Source organism: Nannospalax galili, unplaced genomic scaffold (genome assembly GCF_000622305.1).
Source record: "Nannospalax galili isolate Female #2095 unplaced genomic scaffold, S.galili_v1.0 scaffold1733, whole genome shotgun sequence".
NCBI classification, from domain to species: domain Eukaryota; kingdom Metazoa; phylum Chordata; class Mammalia; order Rodentia; family Spalacidae; genus Nannospalax; species Nannospalax galili.
This window is the reverse complement of record NW_008333708.1, coordinates 486,414-510,802: the sequence shown is the minus strand read 5'-3', so window position 1 is coordinate 510,802 and position 24,389 is coordinate 486,414. Positions and strand designations below refer to the sequence as shown.

General features: G+C 34.2%; 1 protein-coding gene across 1 annotated transcript in view; it reads right to left on the bottom strand.

Moving 5' to 3' along the window:
* Positions 1-24,389, bottom strand: part of Cfap47 (cilia and flagella associated protein 47) — a 337,765-nt gene that overhangs the window by 204,572 nt on the left and 108,804 nt on the right. The window contains exons 27-32 of the mRNA XM_029561230.1: positions 21,736-21,836; positions 17,033-17,188; positions 15,772-16,000; positions 13,272-13,493; positions 3,937-4,018; positions 2,587-2,709 (exon numbers count right to left, since the gene is read on the bottom strand). Coding sequence (XP_029417090.1) covers positions 2,587-2,709; positions 3,937-4,018; positions 13,272-13,493; positions 15,772-16,000; positions 17,033-17,188; positions 21,736-21,836 — 913 coding nt within the window. The remainder of the gene's footprint in view (positions 1-2,586; positions 2,710-3,936; positions 4,019-13,271; positions 13,494-15,771; positions 16,001-17,032; positions 17,189-21,735; positions 21,837-24,389) is intronic.

The following is a 24,389-nucleotide window of genomic DNA, read 5'->3' as shown; positions in this document are numbered from 1 at the left end:
GCTCTTAACTAATATGGGAACTATTTTAAGCATCTCATTAAATAGATTGTGTTGAATGTGAATTTTTGATCTGATCTATGTATAGTGAGACCAACAATCAAAACATAATATGCATTATTTTAGCATTTCTTTGATAGAAATGTAATAGAAATTGCTTTATAATGGCTGATACTGGATCTAAAATTCCTAAGTCTCAAATGTCTTATACTTTAAAATACAACTAAAAGTCTTTGAAATGGAATTGTACCCCTTTCTGGGGAACAGAAAATGATGAATTACCTGAGTACAGAACTTGAAGGAAGACCCTATTGCTGAACTTAGGGCATACTTAGACACAGGACTTGGAACAATGGAGCTGGAAATAATGTGGAAGCCTCCTCTCTGAAGACAAGCTCTCATAGTAACAGAGCATACTTTGCTAGTTGCTAAGGGAGAAAAATCAATCAGTGGTTCAACCCCAGCTTTAAGGCCTAAATTCATAACCATTACTCTTGGTGGAATGGTGGCACTATTTTTTTTTGTTCTTTTTGAGACAGGGTCTCCCTGTAGCCCCAGCTGTCCTGGAACTCACTATGTGGACCAGGCTGGCCTTGAACTCACAGAGATCCGCCTGGCATTTTTATCTTGGGAGTAATCAACAGCGACCTAATTGGATTTAAAATCCAGTTAATTGGAAGGAATTCATGTGTGGTACTGTAAACATAGACAAATACACATGGGTGGAGAGGTCACATATTTTAGAGAAAAACTTATGTCTGTCACATCCCTACAAAAGTGTAATTTGTTACCATATTTATCTACAGAAAAGTATAACTCTCACCACTTATCAAAGAAGCTTCTTTTTACAACAGATGGAGACTATTACAGAGTTCCACAATTGGTTAAATGCAGAGAGTAAGTGTGAAATGTCCAGCCCTAAGTGACACACCTAAAATGCAACCTCTACACCTAAGGCTCATGGAACATAGCAGAACAGGAGGCAGAGAGAATATTGATGAATCTTTCAATTCTCACCAGCGAAGCTTCCTTATACAACAGAGGGTGATTAACACAGGAAGCTACATCCGGCCAAAATGTAGAGAATAAGAGACTACAGAGTGTATCTCTCTGGATAGGACTCCTATGCTAAATCTTTGCCATCAAGAGCTCAGGGATCATTGTGGAAGAAGGGGTGTAAATGGTGTAAAAGCCAGAGATGGTGGATGACCACAAGGAATCAGAGTTTTCCAGATATTTGAGAACTTGCTTAAATGAATTTACAGCAATAATTACAGCATGCAAATAACCCTTGCACACTCAAACCAGAAAATTAAACAGCATCAAACTGGAAATATGGGTAAGAAGCCCCAATGATAGCTGAGGAACTATTAGCAACTGATCACTGCTGGGGGAGGGAGAGTTGATCTCCTTTAGGGAAGTGATGCGAGATAGGCTGACCAGTCTCCAGTGAATGAATTCACACCAAGGGACATCTGGGAACACAAACTTGAGTTCATAAGCCTTAACATATATGACAGAAGGCATGAAATGTGATGGGGTAGGCAACAGAGGAGTGCAGATAGGGGAGGAGGTCCAAATACGATTAAGATGTATTGTATGAAATGCACAAAAATTCAATAAAATATGTATACATATATTGTATGAGAAAAATTTGAAGGACTTAAAGTATATTTACACCTTCAAATATGGCTGGGTAAATTTGCAATAAGAATATATATATATAATAGACGCATACTGTATTTCAATAAAGATAAGTAACAAAGTACTACCTGAAGTATCAATTCATCTGCATCTCAACTAAGTAGAAAAAAATGGCATAAGAAAAATAGATACTAAGTAAGATTATAACACATAACTCCAATACATAATTATTAGTTAAGTAAATCTTCTGAGCTATAACCCTTGGCATCTCAACATCCATAAGTTAACTTTCTTCTTCCAAATATATAAAATTTTGCTTACACTCTTAAACTTGGTGTCTGGTTTTATTTTACAAAAAATTTCAATAAATATGAATGTCCACTTTTTTAGACCAGAGAAGTACAATAGGAAAATCAACTACTGATAGTATAAGCAGTTACATTGGAAACAGTAAGGAAAAGAGAGGTAATAACCATAAGTCAACAGAATGAGGAAAGAAAAACTTTATTAAAACTACAAAGTAATCCAAATATACAGACACTATCCAGAATTACAGGATTGCAAAACTTATTAGGTCATGCAACTGCAGTTCTGGATAGCGTCTCTATGTTTGGTGTTTCATTCACTTGAAGCAACAAATACAGTTACTCTATTATTTAATATAACAATAATAGAGATATTTGAACTTATTTTAGGGGAAATATGTTTTCTAAGAAAGGCTATTGCACAGGTGAAAGTCTAATACCAAGGACAGAAGACATAAGTTGTATCTCTGAAATCATTCAGTTCCCAATATTTTCACACAAAAGTAAAAAACAATGAATCTAGCTTCTTTAAGTGACTACGTTCTAAAATCTTTATACCAACATTACCTACTCTTGAAGTATTCCACTAATCATGTGAATAAACCATAAAAAGAACAGCAAACAAGACTGGAAGTATTACCTTGTATATCTGTAGAAACACATCTGTCCATGCCCGTTTACTCCAGGCTTCAAAATTATCCATGTCTATAGTAATATAACACTTGTCCTTAGATGTACAGAGAGCCGTGGGGTCAATGGAATTCTTTAAAAAATTAAACACCGCAGCACAGATTAAAATGCAAACCAAATATTAGTTTAATATATATTATTTCTTTTTTTCAGTTTTAAAAAAAGTTTGTACTTTTTTTTATACATTCCTCAAGAGGTCTATTTATCCCTGTGAAATAGTGGTAACTCCACACAGAATTTCTGGATAAAACTCTTACATATGACATGGATTTGTTCACTCTACACATCTATTATTGTACTATCTTAGTAGAAGATACAGAACAACATGCAAAGTTCCCCTGACCTTTGGATTCAGATGACACCACACCACACTCTTGGGATTATTTCACAGGAATTCAGTGTAAGGTCACAGAATAGACAACGGACTTATTTTTGCATGCCACATGGTGAGTTCACTGCCACAACTAAAATCTACTTATCTTGAAAATAATTCCCATTAGCCATAGGTTTTCGTAAAGCCAACTGTATACTCTGGAAAAAAACTGTGCATTTATTGTTGAATTTTTCTCTATTCGCTCATATGCTCACAAAAATGGAAGTGGCAAGAAGCTGTGAAAATTAAATACTATTCCTTTAGAAAAAGAATATTCTTAAATTTTATTTTTAAGAAGAAAATTATACTAAAATTACTTCACAAGTACGTGAAGGTTGAATTCTCAGCCCCCATATAAACACTGGGCAGTTGTGGCACCCTGCTTGAAATATTAGTGCTCAGAAGGCAGACACAGGGGATCCTCTGAACAATCTTCCTAGCTAGATTAGCAGATTTAACAAGTTCTGGATTCGAGTGAAAGATCCTGCCTCAATATACAATTTGGATTCTGATCAAAGTAGAGACTTGATATCAATCTCTGGCATCCACCTGCATGCAGACCACAAACTTTTGCGTGCACACACACACTTTGTGTTCATACACACATAACATAATTACACAAATTCATGCATGTCACACATGCATAAACCTACAAAAAGGACGAGAGTTAAAGGAAGGAAGGAATTAAAAAAAGAAAAGAAGCAATCCATGGGACTGTATTTGCACATGAATTTTATAAATTATTAGCTTAATGTCCAACCCTCCACCAAACACACACATACACATAAATACTAGCTGCTGAAAGAGGCTTAAACCTTAGCATGTTTCATACATAAATGTCAAAATCTCCAAACTGGGATCACTTAAAAAGTACCACATATTAGCGATCTTAGTAACTCTATAGATTATCCCTAGAAATTATCTTACTGTAATTTCAAGCCACTTCTTGTAATCCTCTGGTTCAAGCAAAAATTCTGGCAGTACATGAGAAATGCATCCACCTTGAGCACTAAAAATCAAAGCAAAATTGTAGTAGATTACACACTTGTAATGACTTTCAATTAAATTATTGCAATAATATCACACTATATATTTTTTGAAATATATGTTTAAAGTTTATACAATTAATTAAAAATCTCCTGTTAATAATAAAATTGTAAATGAGATTGTCTTTAGAAATTCTGAGTAATGAGAAATTACTAGGTTTCTATAATGACACATATCTACTCTTATATATTAATCAAATATATAGTGGCAGTATTGTGTTATTACAAAATTCAAAAGTTCAAAAGAATTAGAAAATGTTTAAACACAAAAAATTAATCCAAAGGCTCTTTTTAATCATCTGATACTAATGAAATACTTATCACCCCTATGCCTAAATATAAATAACTTCAAATATCATCTATCCATCACATGGTTTTTTTCAAATGGAACATTCAAAATTGTGTAAAATTTATTGTGTAAACTTTTGATACTACATATGAAGGAGTACATATACAGTTACATTATATAATACTTATAAAAGATATGAATTTAAATGTAATTTACACACACATATATACACCACACTATTTCACTGTCAACTTTAAAAAAATAATTTTATCCAGCCTGCTTCATGGATATTCATTACTGACAAGAGCCAGTATTCAAAAATCTAGACTATTTTGTTAGAAATGTTGACAAGTGGGAATTTGTGTGATTGGGTCCACCCCATTCAGTGAGCACAGAACAGGATTGCATAAGTACAGCATGTAACAAAGACTACTGCAACTAGTGCTCAACCCAGGGTACCCCTTCAGCACTTTAGTCCTATGATTAGCGAAACGTGAGGAGAAGAAATGAGGTTCACGACAACACTGAAATCCCAAACCTTGAAGATCACACTACAGAATGATAATAAAAATTTGAAGAAGAGGACTTGCGTGGGTAGAAGCAGAGAGCACATTTCTGGAGCTGTTCATTTCGATGTGGTCCTTAACTAGGTAAGCTAGCACAAGGAATAAAAGTCAAACACCTTCCATTCTCTGATTTTCAGACAATTCTTATCTTATGTATGTTACACATAAGTATTATCACCTTATTTAAATCACTATAGTCTTCCACAAATGTTTATTTTAATGTATCACAGCCCGTGGGAATGGCTGGGGGCACCAACAGCACAGTGGACAGTAACAGGGATGACAAAGCATATGGGCTCCAGTGTGTGGGAGCGGGGAGGCTATGTGAGGGTGCCATTTGGGAAGTGGGTATATAGATGAATAAGATTGTGTGGGATGTTCTGTATGATATACATACACAAAAAATCAACAAATTTTTAAAAAAGACATGTTTGAGGGGGAAGCATAAAAATTTCCTTCATGTTAATTAGTAGAGGTGATACACATTACCATTGAAATCTACCTGATGACTTTATATCCATAATCAGGTACTAAGGATCTGAGTGTAACCTACTGGGACTAGTAATAATCAGATACATAGAGATGAAAGACACATGTACAAACATCTTAATGTTAGTAGCAGCGTCAGGAGCCCTCTGGGCCTGGTCCCGCCCTCACCTCCTTTTGCTTCCTGGGCTGCACAGCCTCCAGTGTCCTGGTGTCAGCACCTTCCCTGGGGTTTATACTGAGCTGAATATTGTATAACCATATTAATTCAACTGTGAACCTAAAAATTTACAGCCAGTTTTGAAAGAGATGTATCCTTGCTCTGGAAATTGTTACTGAATATGTTAAAGCTGTAATTTAATGCTTCTTCTAAAAAACATAAGTAAATGAATTAATTAATTAAAAATAAAAAAGAAAGAATGAAAGCCACCAAAAAACTGAAATAAGTTAATATTCCTATTAAGTTGAAATTCTGTGAAGCAGTTTGAAACAGCCGAAATACTTCCTTGTAATCAAAGCCAATACATGATTTCACGTGTTCACTTCTGAGAACGTTTACGGAAAGCCTAATGAACAGAGTACAGATAAAATGGGAGGTTCTCAACAACAATGATAATGCCTTTCTTATGAATATTCTAATGCCTACTAGAGTAGAACTGTGCAAAAGTTGAACATGGTGTATGTACTTCTTGACTCTGCTATCCATATTTCTTTGTTTTTTTTAAATTTTTAATATTTTCAAGGCTTAATACATACATATATAATACTTATATTTAGGCCTTGTCGATAAATTTTATAACTACTTTGTACTTTTATAGAGAATTGTCTTTGCTGATACATTTGTTACACTTTATGTACAAGTCTTACTGTTGAACTATTTCTGTTAAGTTCACAATGCAAAATATAAATCAGAAAGCTATTCAGTTCTAAACTGTCTTCATAGAGTAGCGTTCTTAAAAACTCTAACTCAATCTCTCAAGAAGAATTTATTTAACCACAAAGTAGATAGCTCGGTTATGCAAAAGTCCTCCCTGCTGTGTTATCAATGTTAAGAGGAAAAGTTAATAGCACTTACAACTATTTTGAATTTTAATACATTTATTTTCATGATGAAACATATGCACATATCTTGGATTAATGACACAATTTTATTAACCATGCTGCCACTTTCTAAATGTTATGTAATTTTTACCACAGTCAACACATCCCGCTAGGCATGTATTTGCTGATAAAGAACAAATAAATCTGAATGGCTTGACTTTAATGCCAAAGTCATTATTCCACACTTGCAATGCTTGTATCTTAAAATACAAAAATAGAAATAACCCATGTTAATGTCAATACTGCTGGTCCATATGTGAACAAATATGCTAGCTAGAACAGCACAATCATCACAAGGGTCATGGAGTCAAGTATTTCAAACTTCTTTTGATCCCACAGAATATTGCTTTATGTTATATAAGTGAAATCTTTGAAACAAATGTATTCTGCATTTTGCCTTACTTAATTAATGGATTTACCTTACTAAGTCAGTCCTTTTCAATATCAAAGGTCTGAAGCTGTAAATTTTAAAAGGCAGAATTCCTATTATAAATATTCCACTGAAGTTCCTAGTCTGAAAACATGAAGAGACAATCTACAAATATTGCCTTTTTGATAGTTTTTATATCAGCATAATGCTTCATTTCTTTTAAAAGAACAAATTTTTAAACTACTCTAATTGGATGGTTATAATAACAAGAAAGTCAGTTTTCACTATGTCACTAATGCTTATTACATTGGAGCAATCTGTTTCTTTTTGAGACAGAGTCTCATATGTAACCTTGCCTTGCCTGGAACTCTATGTAGATCAGGATGGCTTCAGACTCACAAAAATTCGCCTGCCTCTGCCTCCCAAGTGCTGGTATTAAACACATACATTACCACTACTGGCCATATTGGAGTAATTTAAGAAAACACCTTACCACAGGAATTCCTTATACCATACTGTACTAGAAAAATTATACACAATTAACAAGAATAACAATCTTGCATATCATTAATACACATTTTACTATTCCAACTCTTTTTTTAGCCAAATACATTTGGAAATTTTCACTCTCCACATTTACAAATACTGAACTTCAAGTTAAAGCACATGGAATAATTACTGGAAGGCCACAGGAGAGATAATGAGCTCGAGTAGGAGCATGCTTTGATTGACTGAAATGCCATGTCTTTTTACCTTAGTTCAGAACAGTATTTATCTATTACCTATCTGTCTATCTCTCTCTCTACCTCCCTATCTCTCTATCCATCTCTATCATCTATCTATTTATGTATCTATCTACCTATCTTCTATCTATCTATCTATCTATCTATCTATCTATCTATCTATCATCATTTTAGTTTTTAGAGGCAAGGTTTCACTATGTGGCCTAGTTGGTCTGAACTTGCAATGTAACCAGGCTGGCTTCAGTCTCACAGAGATTGCCTGTCTTCCCAACTGCTAGGATTAATGACAGGTGCCACTACAGTCAGTTAATGATTTATTTTTACATTCTATATTTGTGTGAATGCTTGCGTGTATGTACACCATATACATGTGTAATGCCTGCAGACACCAGAAGAGAGCATTAGATCCACTGCAACTGGAGTTATATATGGTTGTGAGCCTTCATGTCGGTGCTGGGAACTGAATCTAGGCCTGTGCAATAGCAACAAGTGTTCCTTACTGTTGAACCATCTCTCTAATCCCTCAAATCCTCTTACAAAATCACTTTATTGTCTCTTGTTTTGAAATAATTTCATTCTTAGATTAATCTTACTAAATAGCATACCATAACAGTCATGCATAGGTCACAGACACACAAAAAATTTTAAAACAACGCAAGTAAAAATGGAGTTAAATTTAAAATTCACATCCTTTAAAAGGATGTGAATTATGTTGGTTAAAGGTATTAGTTTATTTTAAAATCTCTTTTTAAACTTGATGAAATGTAAAAATAAGGTTACAGTAATTTTAACTTCCTATGATTCTTACTTTTGTAGTTACAAAATAAGGAACATGAAGATTATATTCTGCTTTTGCTTTAGTTTGGGAATGTAAATATTATAAAATTTATTATTTTAAATTAAATGAATAACTTAAAAGGAATACTGATCACAAGCAAGTGAAATTCTATCAACAATATTATTCACTGTGTTCATCTGCGATAACAGCATACAACAGGCTGAGTGGCTTAAAGAAGCATCTGGCTGGTAGATGGATGGATTCTTTATCATCAGGAGAGGGAGTTGGAAGGACGAGAGTAGGGGTGGAGAGGAACAGGAAAAAGAGGAGGAGAAAACAGAGACAAGAGAGACAAAGTAAACATGTCTTCCTCTTATAATTATGGACATGAGTCCTATCCCTTTTTTGAGGCAAGGTTTCTGACCTCATTTAACTAACATAAATTCTCCACATGCTGCCAGTACTGGAATTAGCAATTCGGCATAGAAATTTAAAGTATTGGATAATTCAGTGCGTAAAGGCATAGCGGAGTTGAAAATTATTGATGTAGCTCTAGTTGTGATATTTTCTAAACTATATGTAATCCTCCCATTCTGTCACCTCCACCAAGCTTACAAGTATAGAGAAAAAAACGAAAACTTTCACCTTCATGTGCGTTTGTGTCTTTTAAATGTCATATAACCTCAAAAACTCTGAGTTCGTTGTGGTTAAAAACTCAGAAATTCACTCTACCTCCTATCATCAGTTCTAATAAAATACGGCATCTGGGAAGATGAAGATTCACTGTCATCAAATAAAAATTCAACTTTACCTTTAGTCTTACTCTCATACATAGGACCATGTAAAACCAGATATCTAATTTTAGTTTCTTAATGAACCATTATTTTATAAAGGACAGCAATAAAATGTTTTCAGGCCTCTCAGAATATATATCTGTTGTGCATTTGGGCTTAAATGAGACAAGAGTGACACCTGTATTTATATTTGCATATTGGACTGTGATTTTTTTCTTACTTTCATTCATTCTTTAACAATTCCATCATACATGTATGCAATGTATCTTGATCATATCCAATACCAGATCCTCTCTCTCTCTCTCTCTCTCTCTCTCTCTCTCTCTCTCTCTCTCTCCCTCTGATCCTTCCCTTAACACATCTTCTTACCATATTTTCTTTTCTAAATAACTCAATACTTGGAGTGAAAAGATGGATGAAAATGTGCTAAGTAAATGGAAACAAGAAAGAAGCAAGTGTTGCTATCCTAATATCTGACAGAATAGATTTCAAACTAAAATTAATCAGAAGAGATAAAAAGGTCACTGTATTCTGATCAAGGTAACAATCAGTCAAGAATAAATAACAATTATGAACATATATCCACCAAAATCTGATGCACTCAGTTTCATTAAAAGGGTGCTAACAAACTTCAAGACAGATTAATCCCAATTCACTAATAGTAAGTAACCTCAGTGTCCCACTTTTCCAACAGACAGGTCATCTGGAAAAAGAAGAGGGAGACATCTGAATTAAATGATATCATATGTCAAACAGCTCTAACAGGCATCTATAGACGATTCTACCCAAGCACCAATGAATTTACATTCTACTCAGTAGTCCATTGATGTTTCCTTAAAATAAACTGCATACTTGTGCACAAAATAAACCTGAAGAAATAGACACATTTAAAATAATTTCACGTATCCTATTTGATCATTATGCAATGAAGCTTACAACCAATAGCAAAAGAAATTCTAGTAACTACATGAAATGATGGAGATTAAGCAACAAACTACTGAATAATGAACGGATTAAAGGAGAAATCAAGAAAGAAAAATAGTTCTGGAATTAAATGAAAATGAGAACACAACAAAACCTCTGAGAAACACTAAAAGCAGTCCTAAGAGGGAATTCATGCTTCTAAATGACTACATTAAACAATCAGAAAAGCATGAACAAATGACTTAATGACAGAACTCAAGAATATAGAAAAATAAGAACAAACTAAACCCAAACCAAATAGACAAGAAGTGATAAAAATCAGATTTGTCAGTGAAATAGAAACAAAACAATACAAATAATCAATGAATCTAAGAGCTGTTTCTTTGCAAATATAAATATTGACAGACTCTTAGCCCAACTGAACAAGAGAAAGAATAGACACAAATAGAAATTAACATATCAAAGATGAACAGGGAAAAAATCATGACACCAAAGTAATCTAGAACATTGTAAGTGGATACTTTAAAACTCTACACTCCATTAAATTGGAAAATTTAAAAAAGGAATCAATTTCCAAATTCAATAGAACCACCAAAGTTAAACCAAAAAGAGACCAACAACTTAAAGAGACCCATAGCAAATAAGAAGATTAAAATAAGAATCCAAAACCTCATGACTGAAAAGAAAACCAGGTCCAAAGAGATTAACAGACGATTTTACCAGATCTTAAGAAGTACTACAACCAATACTTCTTAAATTACTCAAAAAGATAGAAAAAAAGGAGAATTCCCAAATTCCTTCTATGAATCCACTATAACATCAAAACCAAGACACAACAATAAAAGAAAACTACAGGCCAATATCCCTGATGAACATGGATGAAAATTTCTCAATAAAATATTTGAAAATCATTTACAGACATTTATCCAATAGATCATGTTCCCTAATCTAGTTGGCTTTATTCTAGATATGATGGGATGATTCAACATACATAAGTCAATAAATGTAGTAAATCATGAATGAACTTAAAGAGAAAAATCTCATAATCATCACAAAATATTCAGACAAGATCTTCCAAAAATATCCAACATACTTTCACAGTAAACGTTCTAGACGAAATAGGCTATGAATTAATATACCTCAGAAAACTCAGTATAACTAAAGCTATATACAACAAATCCACAATTAAAAAATATTTTGAGACAACGGCTCCATAGTAGCCCTTGCTGGTCAGCCCTAAGTACAGGGACACAGGAACACCACAAAATAGACACCATGTTAGATGACAGATAGATAGATAGATAGATAGATAGATAGATAGATAGATAGATAGACAGACAGATAGATGATAGACAGAGATAGAGAGATAGAGAGTATATGTAATAATAAATAAAGAATAGGATAGGAAATTTAAAAGAAGGAGGCACATGGATGGTGTTTTTGTGGGACGAGTGGGAAAGGTGGAAATGATGTAAGTACAGTATTCATATTGAAATACTCAAAAAATAAAAATAACAGAAAATTCACCATCCCTCTCCCAAGTGCCATCAACTGCCATTAGTTCCTCAGCTACGAGCAGGGCTTTCTGAGCCCTTCCCCTACCCATGCTGAAATGTTGACTGACTTGATCATATGCAGGTCTTATGCAAGTAACCCCAGCTGTTATGAGTTCATGAGTTCAATGGCTGCATAAATATGTGACTGCTTTTATAGATTCTCGGACTATTTGACATTGCACCTCTGCATCTGGAACACATTTCTCAAGTAAGAACATGATGCTCTTTTCAGAATGAAGACATTATCTCTTCTCTTGGCCACACCAAGGATCAAGAAGCTCCCTATCACTGACTCAGTTACTTCCTGCTATTCAAATATTTGTCACTGATAGAGCAGGTTAAGGGCTAGCCATTTGCCACTCTTCTGTCTCCACAGTGGGAGTCCCTCTTAGTAGCCCATTATAATAATTTCTAGATTTCTAGGATCTTGGTTCAGTTGCTTTAGATGACTTGATATTGTCTAGCTCCATTTCAAGGCTTAAGGACATTAAGACAGTTTAGACTACTATGATATTGAAAACAAAATAAATATTTTGTTCAGTATTGTGACCAACTTTAAATGAAAATTACTGCTAAGGGCTCAAATTTTCAAACTTATAAACTTAAAAATAGGTCAATAATTTCATTTGTATTCATATTATATACAGAGAGAGTGATTAACATATACCACAAATATATTAAAACTATAATGTAAAACTTTACAAGCAGCATAAATTAACCAATCCGTCCCTCAGACTTTTAGTGAGCACTGTTTTTCCATTTTATGGCCACTTACTAATTAATATCTGCAGAATAATACAGGCATTATAATGGCAAGTATTTTCTCTGCATTTTATCAGCACTTGTAGAGCTTTACACCAGAAATTGTTTTAATATTAATGACTTTAATTATGAAAACTAAAAGTTTATAATATCTGTAATCTACAATGATACTATCAGTACTCTGAGAATAAATTTTATTGGTTTCATTATTTTTTACTCACTGGATTTATGACATATGTGCTTTACATCAGATTTTTCAAAATAAGGTCATGGGTTACAAGTATTATTATCATCTTGCAAGTTATCATCATTGCAAAGCAGCATCATAACCTCTATGGGTAAAGGTAAGCAAGTTGTTCTAACAGGTCCTACCAAGAATCTGGGTCCATGATAAAGTTTGACTAGGAATGCACTAGAGTATATATCCAGAAAGGGCATAGAGGAACTGGAGAGATGATTCAGTGGTTAGGATCACTGACTACTTCCTCCGAGGACCAAGGTTTGATTCCCAGCATCCACATCACACCTAACAACATTCCATAACTCCACTTACAGGGGAATCCGACGCTCTCTTCTGGCCTCCACAGGCATTGCATGACATGGATGCACTTATATACATGCAGACAATACACTCATACACAGAAAATGAAAATAAATAAAATATTTGTAAAGGCTATAGAATGCTTAAGTTAACTAGTATATAGTTCCCTGTATTACACTGTGTAAAAAAATAATAATAATAATTTCAAAGTCATAATCTATCCATTCATCCATCCATGTATCCATCCATTAATATACTTATGTAATCCATTATTGAATGATTAGACAAAAATATCCTTGCTCTTACGTGATAAAGTCTAGAAGTGAGGCATGTTGTGAATGAAGCTGTATCACCCGTTCAGTGTTATCCACAGGTAACGATTGGTTTGAGTTAACTCCAGGAGGCAGTCTTCCACTCAAATGGAGCACCACATCATAAATTGTCTTATTGTATTTGGAAAAATCAAACTGTCTGGAAAATCTCTTGGGTGGTGAGGACGATGAATAGAATTGCATTTTTTGCACATCCCTATGGGAAAAATGGCTGAATGAAAAACATTCTCAAAATATTATTTGATGAAAATTTATATTCAGTAACCAAATCAATAACTAAACAATAAATTCTAAAATATACTTTATTTGGATACTATCTTCTAGCATAATTTAAATATTTTAAAATTCCTAAAGATTGTGAAGCTGGAGAGATGGCTCAGCAGTTAAAAGCACTGGGTGATCTTGCAGAGTACCTGGGTTCAATTCCCAGCACCTACACCAAGGCTAACAGCCAACCACACCTGTGATTGCCAGACAAAGGCATTAGATCCTATGCAACAGGAGTTAGGGATGGTTGTTAGCCACCAACTGGGTGCAGGAAACTGAACCCAGGTCCTCTGCCAGGCACTCCAGTGTTCTTAATGGCTGAGCCATCCCAGGTCCAATATCAGTAATCGACAAGTGGCTGTGCTTGCTCCTTACCACACGGAACAGAATTTGCTGTTAAAGTATTTTATTGATTTCTCAATTTTATTTAGTATATTTTCATTTCTAAATTTTCTATTTAGTTAATTTTCACATAATTTATTGCTTGATAATAAAATCCTCACTTTTGAACATAGTATATAAAGGTTATTTAAAAATCTATCTTATAGCTGTTTTATCTGGGGCCTTGTGGGTCTATTATTATTGTCCATTTTTTATTTGCATTTATATTGAATTGGTGGCTGATTGTTTGGTCTCTGGAAGTAGTGTCCTACCATGTGTGGTTTGCTGTCAGGTATGACTCAGAGCTCTAAACCCAGCTCCTGTAGATCACTATATTTTCCTGGACTTCTTTATCCCCCAGATGGGTTTGATTCCAACTGGGTTCTGGAAAAGCTAAAACTGGAAGGCGAGTCCCCAGTACTCTTCTTCCTCTATGGTGCAAATCTCAATATTCTGTTGTCTATCTTCCAACACTCTGGATACACTAGGGGAGACACATATCCTGGCTACAATAGACCCTAGCTATAATTAATATCTGGTGAATTCCAATAATAAAGGTACCAGAAAAACATCTTCTGTAATCTTTAACTTCTTTTACTATTCTCTTTATTGTAATTTACTATTGTTTTTATTAATGCTTTATGTAAATAGTATTAAATTATCTTCCTGTTCCTACATTTATCAAAATATATTTGTAAATAGTTTAATTTCCTAATCAGATATTTTTTATTTATTGCACTTTACTTACCCTCTTTTCCATCTACTTCTTCTTTTCTATAATCATGATCATTTATTTCTTTCACCCACTTGTTACCTTGACCTTTATTTAATTGATTTAATTTCTCATAATTTATTAATTTGGGTTTCTGGAAAGATGTATCAGCAGTTAAAAGCACTTGCTGATCTTTCAGAGGAAATCAAATTCAGCATAAACTAAATGTATCTACACTACAGTTCTTACTGTGACAGTATCCACAACAGCTAAATTACACAATCAGCCTAGGTATCCATCAACAAATAATGGAAATGTGATACACACACACACACACACACACACACACACACTGCATACAGAATTAAAGAATGAAATTATTTTGCTTGCAAGAAAGTGGGAAGCAACAGGAGATAATCATGTAAAAAGATATAAGCCAGAATTATAAAAATAGTCCCATGTGCTTTCTATCATAAGTAAAATCTAGATTTTAAAACGACACAAAAGTAGAACAGAGACTATTTAGTTAAAGTAAAGGGGGCAGTGGGATGGGTCCAAGGGAATAATAGGGAACTGAGTAACATCATAGTATAGTATATATGTAAAAGTTATAATGAAATTCATTGTTTTATACTATTAATATAAACTAGTAAGTTAATTTTAAAAACTAAACATTATTAATTTCTATTGAAAAAGTACATATGGACCAAAGGATTTATATGTGCATCTTCTTAATATTATAATTTTTCTAATAAATTTTCACTTTAAAGTAAATTATGTGTGTTGTATTTTAAATGATCCCAATAAACAGACTATATTTTAGGAAAAAAGCAAAGTAAAAGAATTTAGAGAAGGGGCTAGAGAGATGGCTCAGTGCTCAAAAGCACTGACTGCTCTTGCAGAGGATTGGGTTTCAATTCCTAGCACCCACATGGAGGCTATGAACCATCCTTAACTCCAGTTCCAGGGGAATCCAAAGCCCTCTTCTAATTTCTGTGGCATTGCATGACACGGGTGCACTCACATACATGCAGCCAACACACTCATACAGATAAAATTAAAATAATAAATAAAATATTTTTTAAAAGACTTTAGAGAAATATGTAAATTTTACCTTCTTATAGTCTCTGGAATAGAAAATGAATGGGGCCCTTCAGGCCAGCCAAAGAGACTGAACCATGTCTGAGCTGCACTTACAACTTTCTGAAAATAGTCATATGCCTTTGATCCTTCTTCAGGAGCAAAGAATTGTTGGTTCTTCTCTTCTTTTTCCAAGGATCCAAGATCTATTTTATCTGCAAGACTATCATCTGAATCCAAATGATGACGTGAAATATCCATTCCTAAAATGTACATGTGTTAACAAAAACTTATTACTTGACCATAGAGTATTTGGCTGATTACTCCTATTTGTATGTAGGCAAACAATATCTATTCAATTAAGAAGTCTATACTTTCAAACTCTGAATGAGTTTTCTGTATTTTAAAGCAAATGATGATAATATAGTTATTTCTAAACTCTCAAAATAATTTAAAGTGCATTTATTCAATAATGAAAATCGTGATGTTTCAGTCTTGACAGCAGATTACACAAAAATATTCCTATTTATTTAGTTTGCTTACTGCACAAAAAATAAACTTCAGAATCAAAATGTAGACTATGCATTCAAAGTTACTTTCTGTCTGAACAATGCACTTGAATAAACCAATGCATTTTTGAATTGTGAAAAATTTAAATAGCATGAGTGTGTGATATTTTCTCAAATTTAAATAGCATGAGTGTGTGGTATTTTTATACGTAATCACACAAATGCACAGATTAAGTCTACTGAAGTTGGCTGAGTCAATAAAAATTCATTTTTAACACATAACCCATATCTAGAGAAAGGAATATTTGAATAGTTAATTGCAAATAGTACCAAACTCACATAGCTACCTATTATTATCTCTTTCTAAGACAGGCAACCTTGGATCTTGCTACAGAACGGAGCAAAATTCATACTTCTACTCTCACCACCTGTGTACTTTCAATTACAGAAAAGTTACAGGAGATCCATGGAATACTTAACCTTTTAGACAAATATAAACACAGCATGTGGGGGATAGTACATAAACAAATACTCTAAGTTTTGTGTTCAGCCATTTAATAAATCCATGCAGGTTGGCCTATACAGAATGGCACCGGCACAGAAGCAGTACGAGTACTGCAAACTTGTAAAACTTCCATTACTAATCATTGAAAAAAAGGTACAAAGAAGATGACCCACTTAAATGTATGGCAAATTGTTAAACTTATTATTTGAAACACCTAACTTTTAATACTAAGATCGGGTAAGGACTAGATTTGGTCAGTATGCTATGTCTTTTGCACATACCAACAAATAGGTTCCCACGGGTAAGATCAGCTTCATTAAACTGAGAAAGAATGGATCCCCTTTTCATCGAAAATGAAGATTTCAATTTAGAATACTTTCGTGGAGTCATGGGAATCATAAAACTGCCTCTAGGATTCGTATATTTCATTTCTTTATCTATAAATGACAAATTAAAGCATAATGAGTAAAATAAATACTTGTGGCATTAACTATCAAGTTATTCTGTGCTTCATAAATTATATAAAATATCAAAAGATAAAATCTAAATACTAAATATATATTAAATAATTTGACAAAAAGTTCATTAACGGAGATATGGTTTCATAAATTGAATGGAATTTATCTGACAAGGAAACATTGTATAAAATGTATTAGACAATGAACGAACAGCATTCAACTTTAGCATCAACAAGAAATGTGTAAAACATTTTAAATGTTTCTACAACAAACAACTGGAATTATAATATATGGCGTTCAAAATAAGACGTAAGATAAGGCTCACCAACAATAGAACATTTTTCCTAGTTGATTCTCTGAAATTAAATTACTTCTTGTTAATGAACTGATAGCATTCTGCATAGATTTTAATCACTATTACAGTTTGAGATGTTATGCATTAAGAGTTTGCAACTCTGGAAAATTTCAGTCTAACCCAAGTCAGACCAAACATTACAATATATATGAATAAATAGCTTTATATGAACATGTATATTACAAAAGCCATATATATGTGTATATATCATCTGATTCTGTAAGGTGAGTAGACATGTTCAGTTCAAAAATTCTAATTTGAAAGTTTGGCAGGACTATTCCTGAGCAACTAAGTAAACACCTGACGTGTTATGCAAAATCTCAGAAAAGTTTTCCCTAAAAAGAAAACAGAGGTCCTGAACTCATTACTTAAATGGGATCATCAAATCTAACTAAGCTGCCATATACTAAATTTCTTCACAATAGTTTTAGAGAAAAACCGTTCAGGATTTTCCACAGATGCCCAATTGATCTCAGTGTCTCGGGGAGTGTTTTTATGTCTCTCTCTCTCTCCTCTCTCTCTCTCTCTCTCCCCCTCCCTCCCTCCCTCCCTCTCCCTCCGTCCCTCCCTCCCTTCCTATTATCATGGCAACTGGATTATTCTATACATTTCTTTAAAAATTGATTTTGTTATGCGTAGCATAAACTATTTGACATAAAATATATTTTAAAAGAAATACACAAATGAGATGCTTTCCTGGTGTTTTATAATTAAAATGATCCATTATTTAATATACCATAGATACCTTTTAGCTACTAGACACCTGTGGCACACTGTGGATAGAAGAGTGAAAAGAAGAGAAATGATACCTTGTCTCAAAATCCTTATAGAGACCAATATCTAAATGAGGTAAGGAGAATTTCACAGTTATGAAAGTACAGCAGAGAAATGAAAATCCCTTGGGTGAAGGTGCAGGAACCTTCCTTAGTGTATAGATACATAGTTTCAAAGGGAGAAAATGTTCCACTCACGAAGAGACCATCAGTAAAAACACAGATAATAGCCTATTATGGGTGGAGCACAGAAGAAATGATGTTTCAAACAAGAATTCAGCCATTAATTGAGACTAGGTTATACGGGGCCTTGTAGACTTCATCCTACTAGCAGTGGTATTCAATGCAAAAGATTTATTTTTAATTTGTTCATTAACATAAATTAATTATACATAGTAATGGGCTTCACTTATGACATTTTAAATATTCACCCCAATTGTTCTTCATTGCCCCCACCCTCCCTGCTGATCAAGTTCCTCTTCTCAGTCTTCCTTCAATTTTCATGTTTTTTTTTCTGATCCTATGAATTTAATTAGGGTTATTCACAGGAAAATAGGAAAGTGAATGAGAGGTTTTTACAGGAGCACTGGCCAATTGCCAGTGGCTACAGGAGTGAAGAAAATGTCAAACCCTCTCCCAGCAATCAGTAACTCCCTACAAATTCCCAAGAAGGGGTATTGGCCTCATTAGTTCAGCCCCTGTCACAATCAAGGAGATAGCCTTGAACTTGCAATCCAGTCTCAAAGTGCTGGAATTAAGGTATGTACCACACAATGAAAAGGATTTTAAAGATTTATTATTTTAATTTCATGTGTACGTGTCTGTGTCTGTGTATGTATGCACAGATGCATGCTGAGGCCAGAAGTGGGCGTTGGATCAATTGGAGCTATAGTTACAGGCAGTTGTGAGGCATTCAAAGTAGGTGCTGGGAACACAACTTGGGACCTTTGGAAGAACACTCCTAACAGCTAAGCAATCTCTCCATATCCATTGGGGAAAGTTTTTAAAAATGTTTTTATTTTATGTATATGAGTATATTGCCTGCATGCATGTAAGTGTACCCATGTCATACAATGCCAGTTGGGGACCGAAGTGAGCATCAGATTCCCCTGATATGGGAGTTATTGAAGGTTGTTAGCCATGATATGGGTGCTGGGAATCAAACCTAGGTCCTCTAAAAGAGCATCCAGTGCTCTTAACCACTAAGCCTTCTCTCTAGGCCCTGGGGAAAGGTTTTATACAGAGAAATTAAAAGAGAAAAATTTAATATCTCTTAACACAGGTAAGTATAGTTTGCATCATCTCGTTTTAGGGTGCCTATGGAAATCCAATCAAAAGTATCTAGAAGAGAAATTAATTCTGAATTTCTGAATCTCTGATTTTGGGACCATGAATTTTAAAATAGACTAAGTGTCAGACAACAGACCCTTTTTATTTTTTATTTTTTTGTCTTTTTTGAGACAGGGTGCCTGTAGCCCCAGCTGACCTGGAACTCATTATGTAGACAAGGCTGGCCTTGAACTCACATAGATTCGCCACCATGTCAGGCAAAGTGTCAGACTTTTAGAGGACATGAATAATTTAAAAGACTATTTAAATTTACAGAGAGAGGGAGATTTCAGGAACTACGGTATGTGGTGGCCCAGAGAGATTCTTAAAATGAAATGAGACACAGTGAATAATCAACAATTTTATCAGGTCTCAGTGGTGAAGACTTGCTTCTTGCTCAGTCCTGAAATTTCTTTCTTTTTGGAGTAGAAATACCTTAATCATCTATTTTTCTCTTTTATGTTTCCTGGAACCTCTGGAAAAAGGTGTTTACTAGATTTGGAAAGGATAGGCCAAAAATCTGCCTGTTGGCTCTTTAGAATTTTCCTGAGAAAATATAATTTCCTTCTTGCTGTCTTCCTGAAAATTCATCTCTAGCAGCTAAGAAGGAGATTGAAACTTTCTGGAAAAGTTATTTAGTATAGTTGGCCACTGGGTAGTAAGATGCATGTAAAGGATAAACCTAAACCAGAAGAGATGACTGGCTTCTGGACATGTGACTGGAATAAAAGGAGAGAAGACAGGCTCTGATTCAGGTCCAGTATTTGAAACATCAGTGCTATTATGTGATGGTCTATTTTTGTTTGTTTTATCTTTTGTTTCTTCTTCTCTGAAAAGTCTGAAAATCCAGAATATACCATTCTCTGAGAAGGACAAAAACAGGACAAAGTAGCTTTCATAGGTGTGATTATCATTTGAAGAATGAAAATTGGTAGTTATAATTGGAAAAATCCTTGTATTCGGCATTAAAATTTAAATACTTGACAACAGTGAGACGTCTACCCAATGTGCTCTCTTTCTCTTCTCTAGGACATTTTCTCCTGGTATGTCTTTTCTTCTCTGTTCACTTGCTTCTCTTCTATCGCCCTTTGCTTCTTTCTTGTTCTTTTGTTTTCCTTTTTAGATTACTTGATTTTTGACTGAGAAAGGGCATGCTGCTGTTACATACAACATGTTGTTCAGAAGGATACATACATTGTGAAATATTTAAATCTAACAAATTAAAAAATTCTGTCCCCTATTCAACAATGTTGGGGGAGATCAGAGAATACCTATACTCTTTACCTTTTTTAATAACACAGCATGCCATCATTAACTTTGTATAAAATAGATTTCTTAAAATTATTTTCTGCTGTGTAAATGTAGTTATGTATCCTGACTTGCACCACAACTTTCCATACAACATTTCCAAATTAGTCTACTGATAACTTTCTGTCTTACCTTAATTCATCTTAGACCCAACAATTGTCCCCTTTTTAAATCACTGATATTAAAAACAATTATTTTCCCAACTTTATAAAATAGAAGGATCAACTGGATGGCCTTGCACTTCCATCTCCTGCTTTGTCCCCCACCACATTCCCAGGCGTTTGCTACATTGTGATTTACCCAAACCATCCTGTCAAACATTATCACTCAGCAAGGTCTACACAAATATAATTATTTCTATAAGGTCACCACAAAATGACAGCTTTAAGTATAAACTCTGCACCAGTTTACAAGTCTAATACTTCAGTACTTCAATTGATTCATATATATGCATATAAATGTAACTCAATCTTCTATTTATGTATCTTTGGCTATGCTGCCGACTGTTAAAGTCATTGTCAGATTCTACAAGCAGTAACAAACATAGCTCTTGGAAATGGGAAATATTGAACAAACATCTACTAAATTTATTTTTTTTTGATGTTGGTTATCAAACCAGCACCTTGTACATGTTAGGTAAATGCTCCACCACTGAGCTACATGCCTTGTTATTAATTTTAAATTCAGCATATTTTAGACGATGCACTTAGTTAGCAACAATCTGCACAAAGAAAGGATGAAATCAGTTGCATGTAACTTACCATCCTTTAAAATAACTTTTTGCTTTTCCAGATGAACTGCCAAGTATAGATAAATTGTAAGAATGCAATTTTCTGCTGTTGCAGTAACTGGAAGTGAAAACCTAAAAGTGAAAATATTGCATTTTCAGCCAAATAAGCATTCCACATGGAATAAATGACCTGAAATTTCTCTAAGTTTCCAAAATGCTTTCAATGATAAAAAATAAATTAGTAAAATTTTGTTCTGTCAAGTTACCTTAAAGGTTCATAAATTTTAATCTTCATCAGTTTACTAAATTAACTATAAATGATAATGTGTGCTCTGAAAAGGATATAGAAACTGTAGGTTCAAAACAGATTCAAGTCACTTTGTAAATCAATACAGAAGTTAAAAAAAACAGAATTACCATAGAAGCCATTATACAACCCCTCAGTATATACAAAACACTGTGAGTCAACATATCACAGAGATACTTGCACATCTCTGTATATTGCAGCACTGTTCAGAGTAGTCAAGTTATGGAATCAGCCTAAATATCTTTCAATACATGAATGAAAGAAAGAAAATGTGGGATATATACCTAGGAGAGCTTTGTTCACCCATACAGAAGAGTAAAACTATGTCATTTGCTGGAAGTGGGATGCAACTGGAAATTATCATATTAAATGAGATAATACAGACACAAAAAGACAAAATATCATGTATTTTTATTTGTTCTCATCTGTGAAATCTAGACCTTTCTGAGTACACATAAAATTGTGTGTGTGTGTGTGTGTGTGTGTGTGTGTGTGTGTGTAGGAGACTGGGGAATGGAAGTAGACTAGTAGGAAAAGGGAAGGAGATGTGTTAGAAAAGTAAGACAGAGAGATAGGTAGTATGCTCAAAATACACAATATACCTGAAAGATAGCTGTTTTTGCAAACTGAAATGGATTTACAATAAATATGCACTACTGAAAGCAAGCACACAGGGGCTGGAGAGATGTCTCAGTGGTTAAGAGCACTGGCTGCTCTTGTAGAGGACCCAGGTTTGATTTCCAGCACCCACATGGTGGCTAACAACTGTCCAGTTCCAGGGGATTCGACACCCTCTTCTGACCTCTGTGGGTATGCATGGCATGGGTGCTCTTATTTACATGCAGGTAGTACATTCATATACAGAAAATAAAAATAATACAAAAGCAAACAAACAAACCCCAGAGCCTTAGGAATTTTAAGAATTTAAGTAGACAGAGTTAATTCACTCATAACTAATAATTTTCTCATTCAAATAACATAGTATATAAAAATATGACGTTATCACTATCATCATGGTAACACAACTGTTAGCCTTTGGTCAGAAATGATTATACTTATGGAAGGGAGAAAAGGGAAATGGGAGAGAGTACTATAGCACATATGGAAACCCTGCCCTTGAGAGCTCGTACCCTGAAATATATACTGGCACTCTGCTCCTGTCCTCTAGGAGGATAACAATCCACCCCACACCAGCTCAAAAACAGTAGAACATAGGAGGCTTTGTCCATAAGGTTAGGACCACATCCTCTACCTGTGTTCCATAGAATCTTTGAATTCCATGTCTTTTGCCTCAAGAACGGTAGTAACAACCACACAAGAACAAAAATTTCTGTGTGGTTTTACCACACTTCTACAGAATTTGATAGCATCACATTTTACTTCAAATCTTAAATTTATTTGGTATTATTGATACTATATTTGGTTTCTTCTAGTCTTTTCTTTTTGTTGCAATATTTGCTTAATGTACCAAAAAGAGCCTCTTTATGGTGAAAGCTACCAAATACAAGTAACAGTTGAAGAAACAAAAGAGCTATCACTACCAAAATGATAATTAAGAGAAAGATGGTTGAAAAAAAATTTATTCCAAGAACAAAATATGAATACATATACTGCTTTCTTTCTTTCAAATTTAAAACAAATTTACTGAACTTCTGATTTTAGATATTAATTGCCATGAGGAAAACCAGTGTTTAAAAAGTAAAGAAAAAGGAATGAACAAGATAGCAATTTTTGCGTGTATTGCCTGCATGTAGGTAAGAAGACCTGTGTCATGCAATGCCCGCAGATGACAGAAGAGACTATCGGATCCCCTGGAACTGGAGTTACGGACAGTTGTTAGCTGCCATGTGGGTGCTGGGATTTGAACCCAGGTCTTTTGCAAGAACAGCCAGTGTTCTTAACCTCTGAACCATCTCTCAAGCCCCCAAAGTTAAATATTTTCTTCCCAGAAGTTAATAATATAAAACTGGAGAAGATAGCATGGAAATATAGACACTCATATTCATTTATGTTACTATAAATATGTTAAATATAAAGTAAGCTTGCTTTTGGTATTAATAGTGACATTTATTTTATTATGCATATTTCTGGGACAACTGATGGAGACACATAAGTGAATAATGGTACTATTCATAGATGATCTATTTCATGTCATAAAGACAAATACTATTAGTGGTAGGAAAGTGAACCTAAAAACACTCAGTATTAAACAAACAATGAAAGGAAAAGGTACTGTGTCACAATGACTTTTAGTACAGTTGTAGAATGGAAATATTCACATTCTGGCTCTAGTGACTTGGAATGATGTTTCTAGGCAAAAGCCAGGCTAGACATTCCTTTAGACAACAAGCTCACAATGAGATTTCTTGATGTTCCTG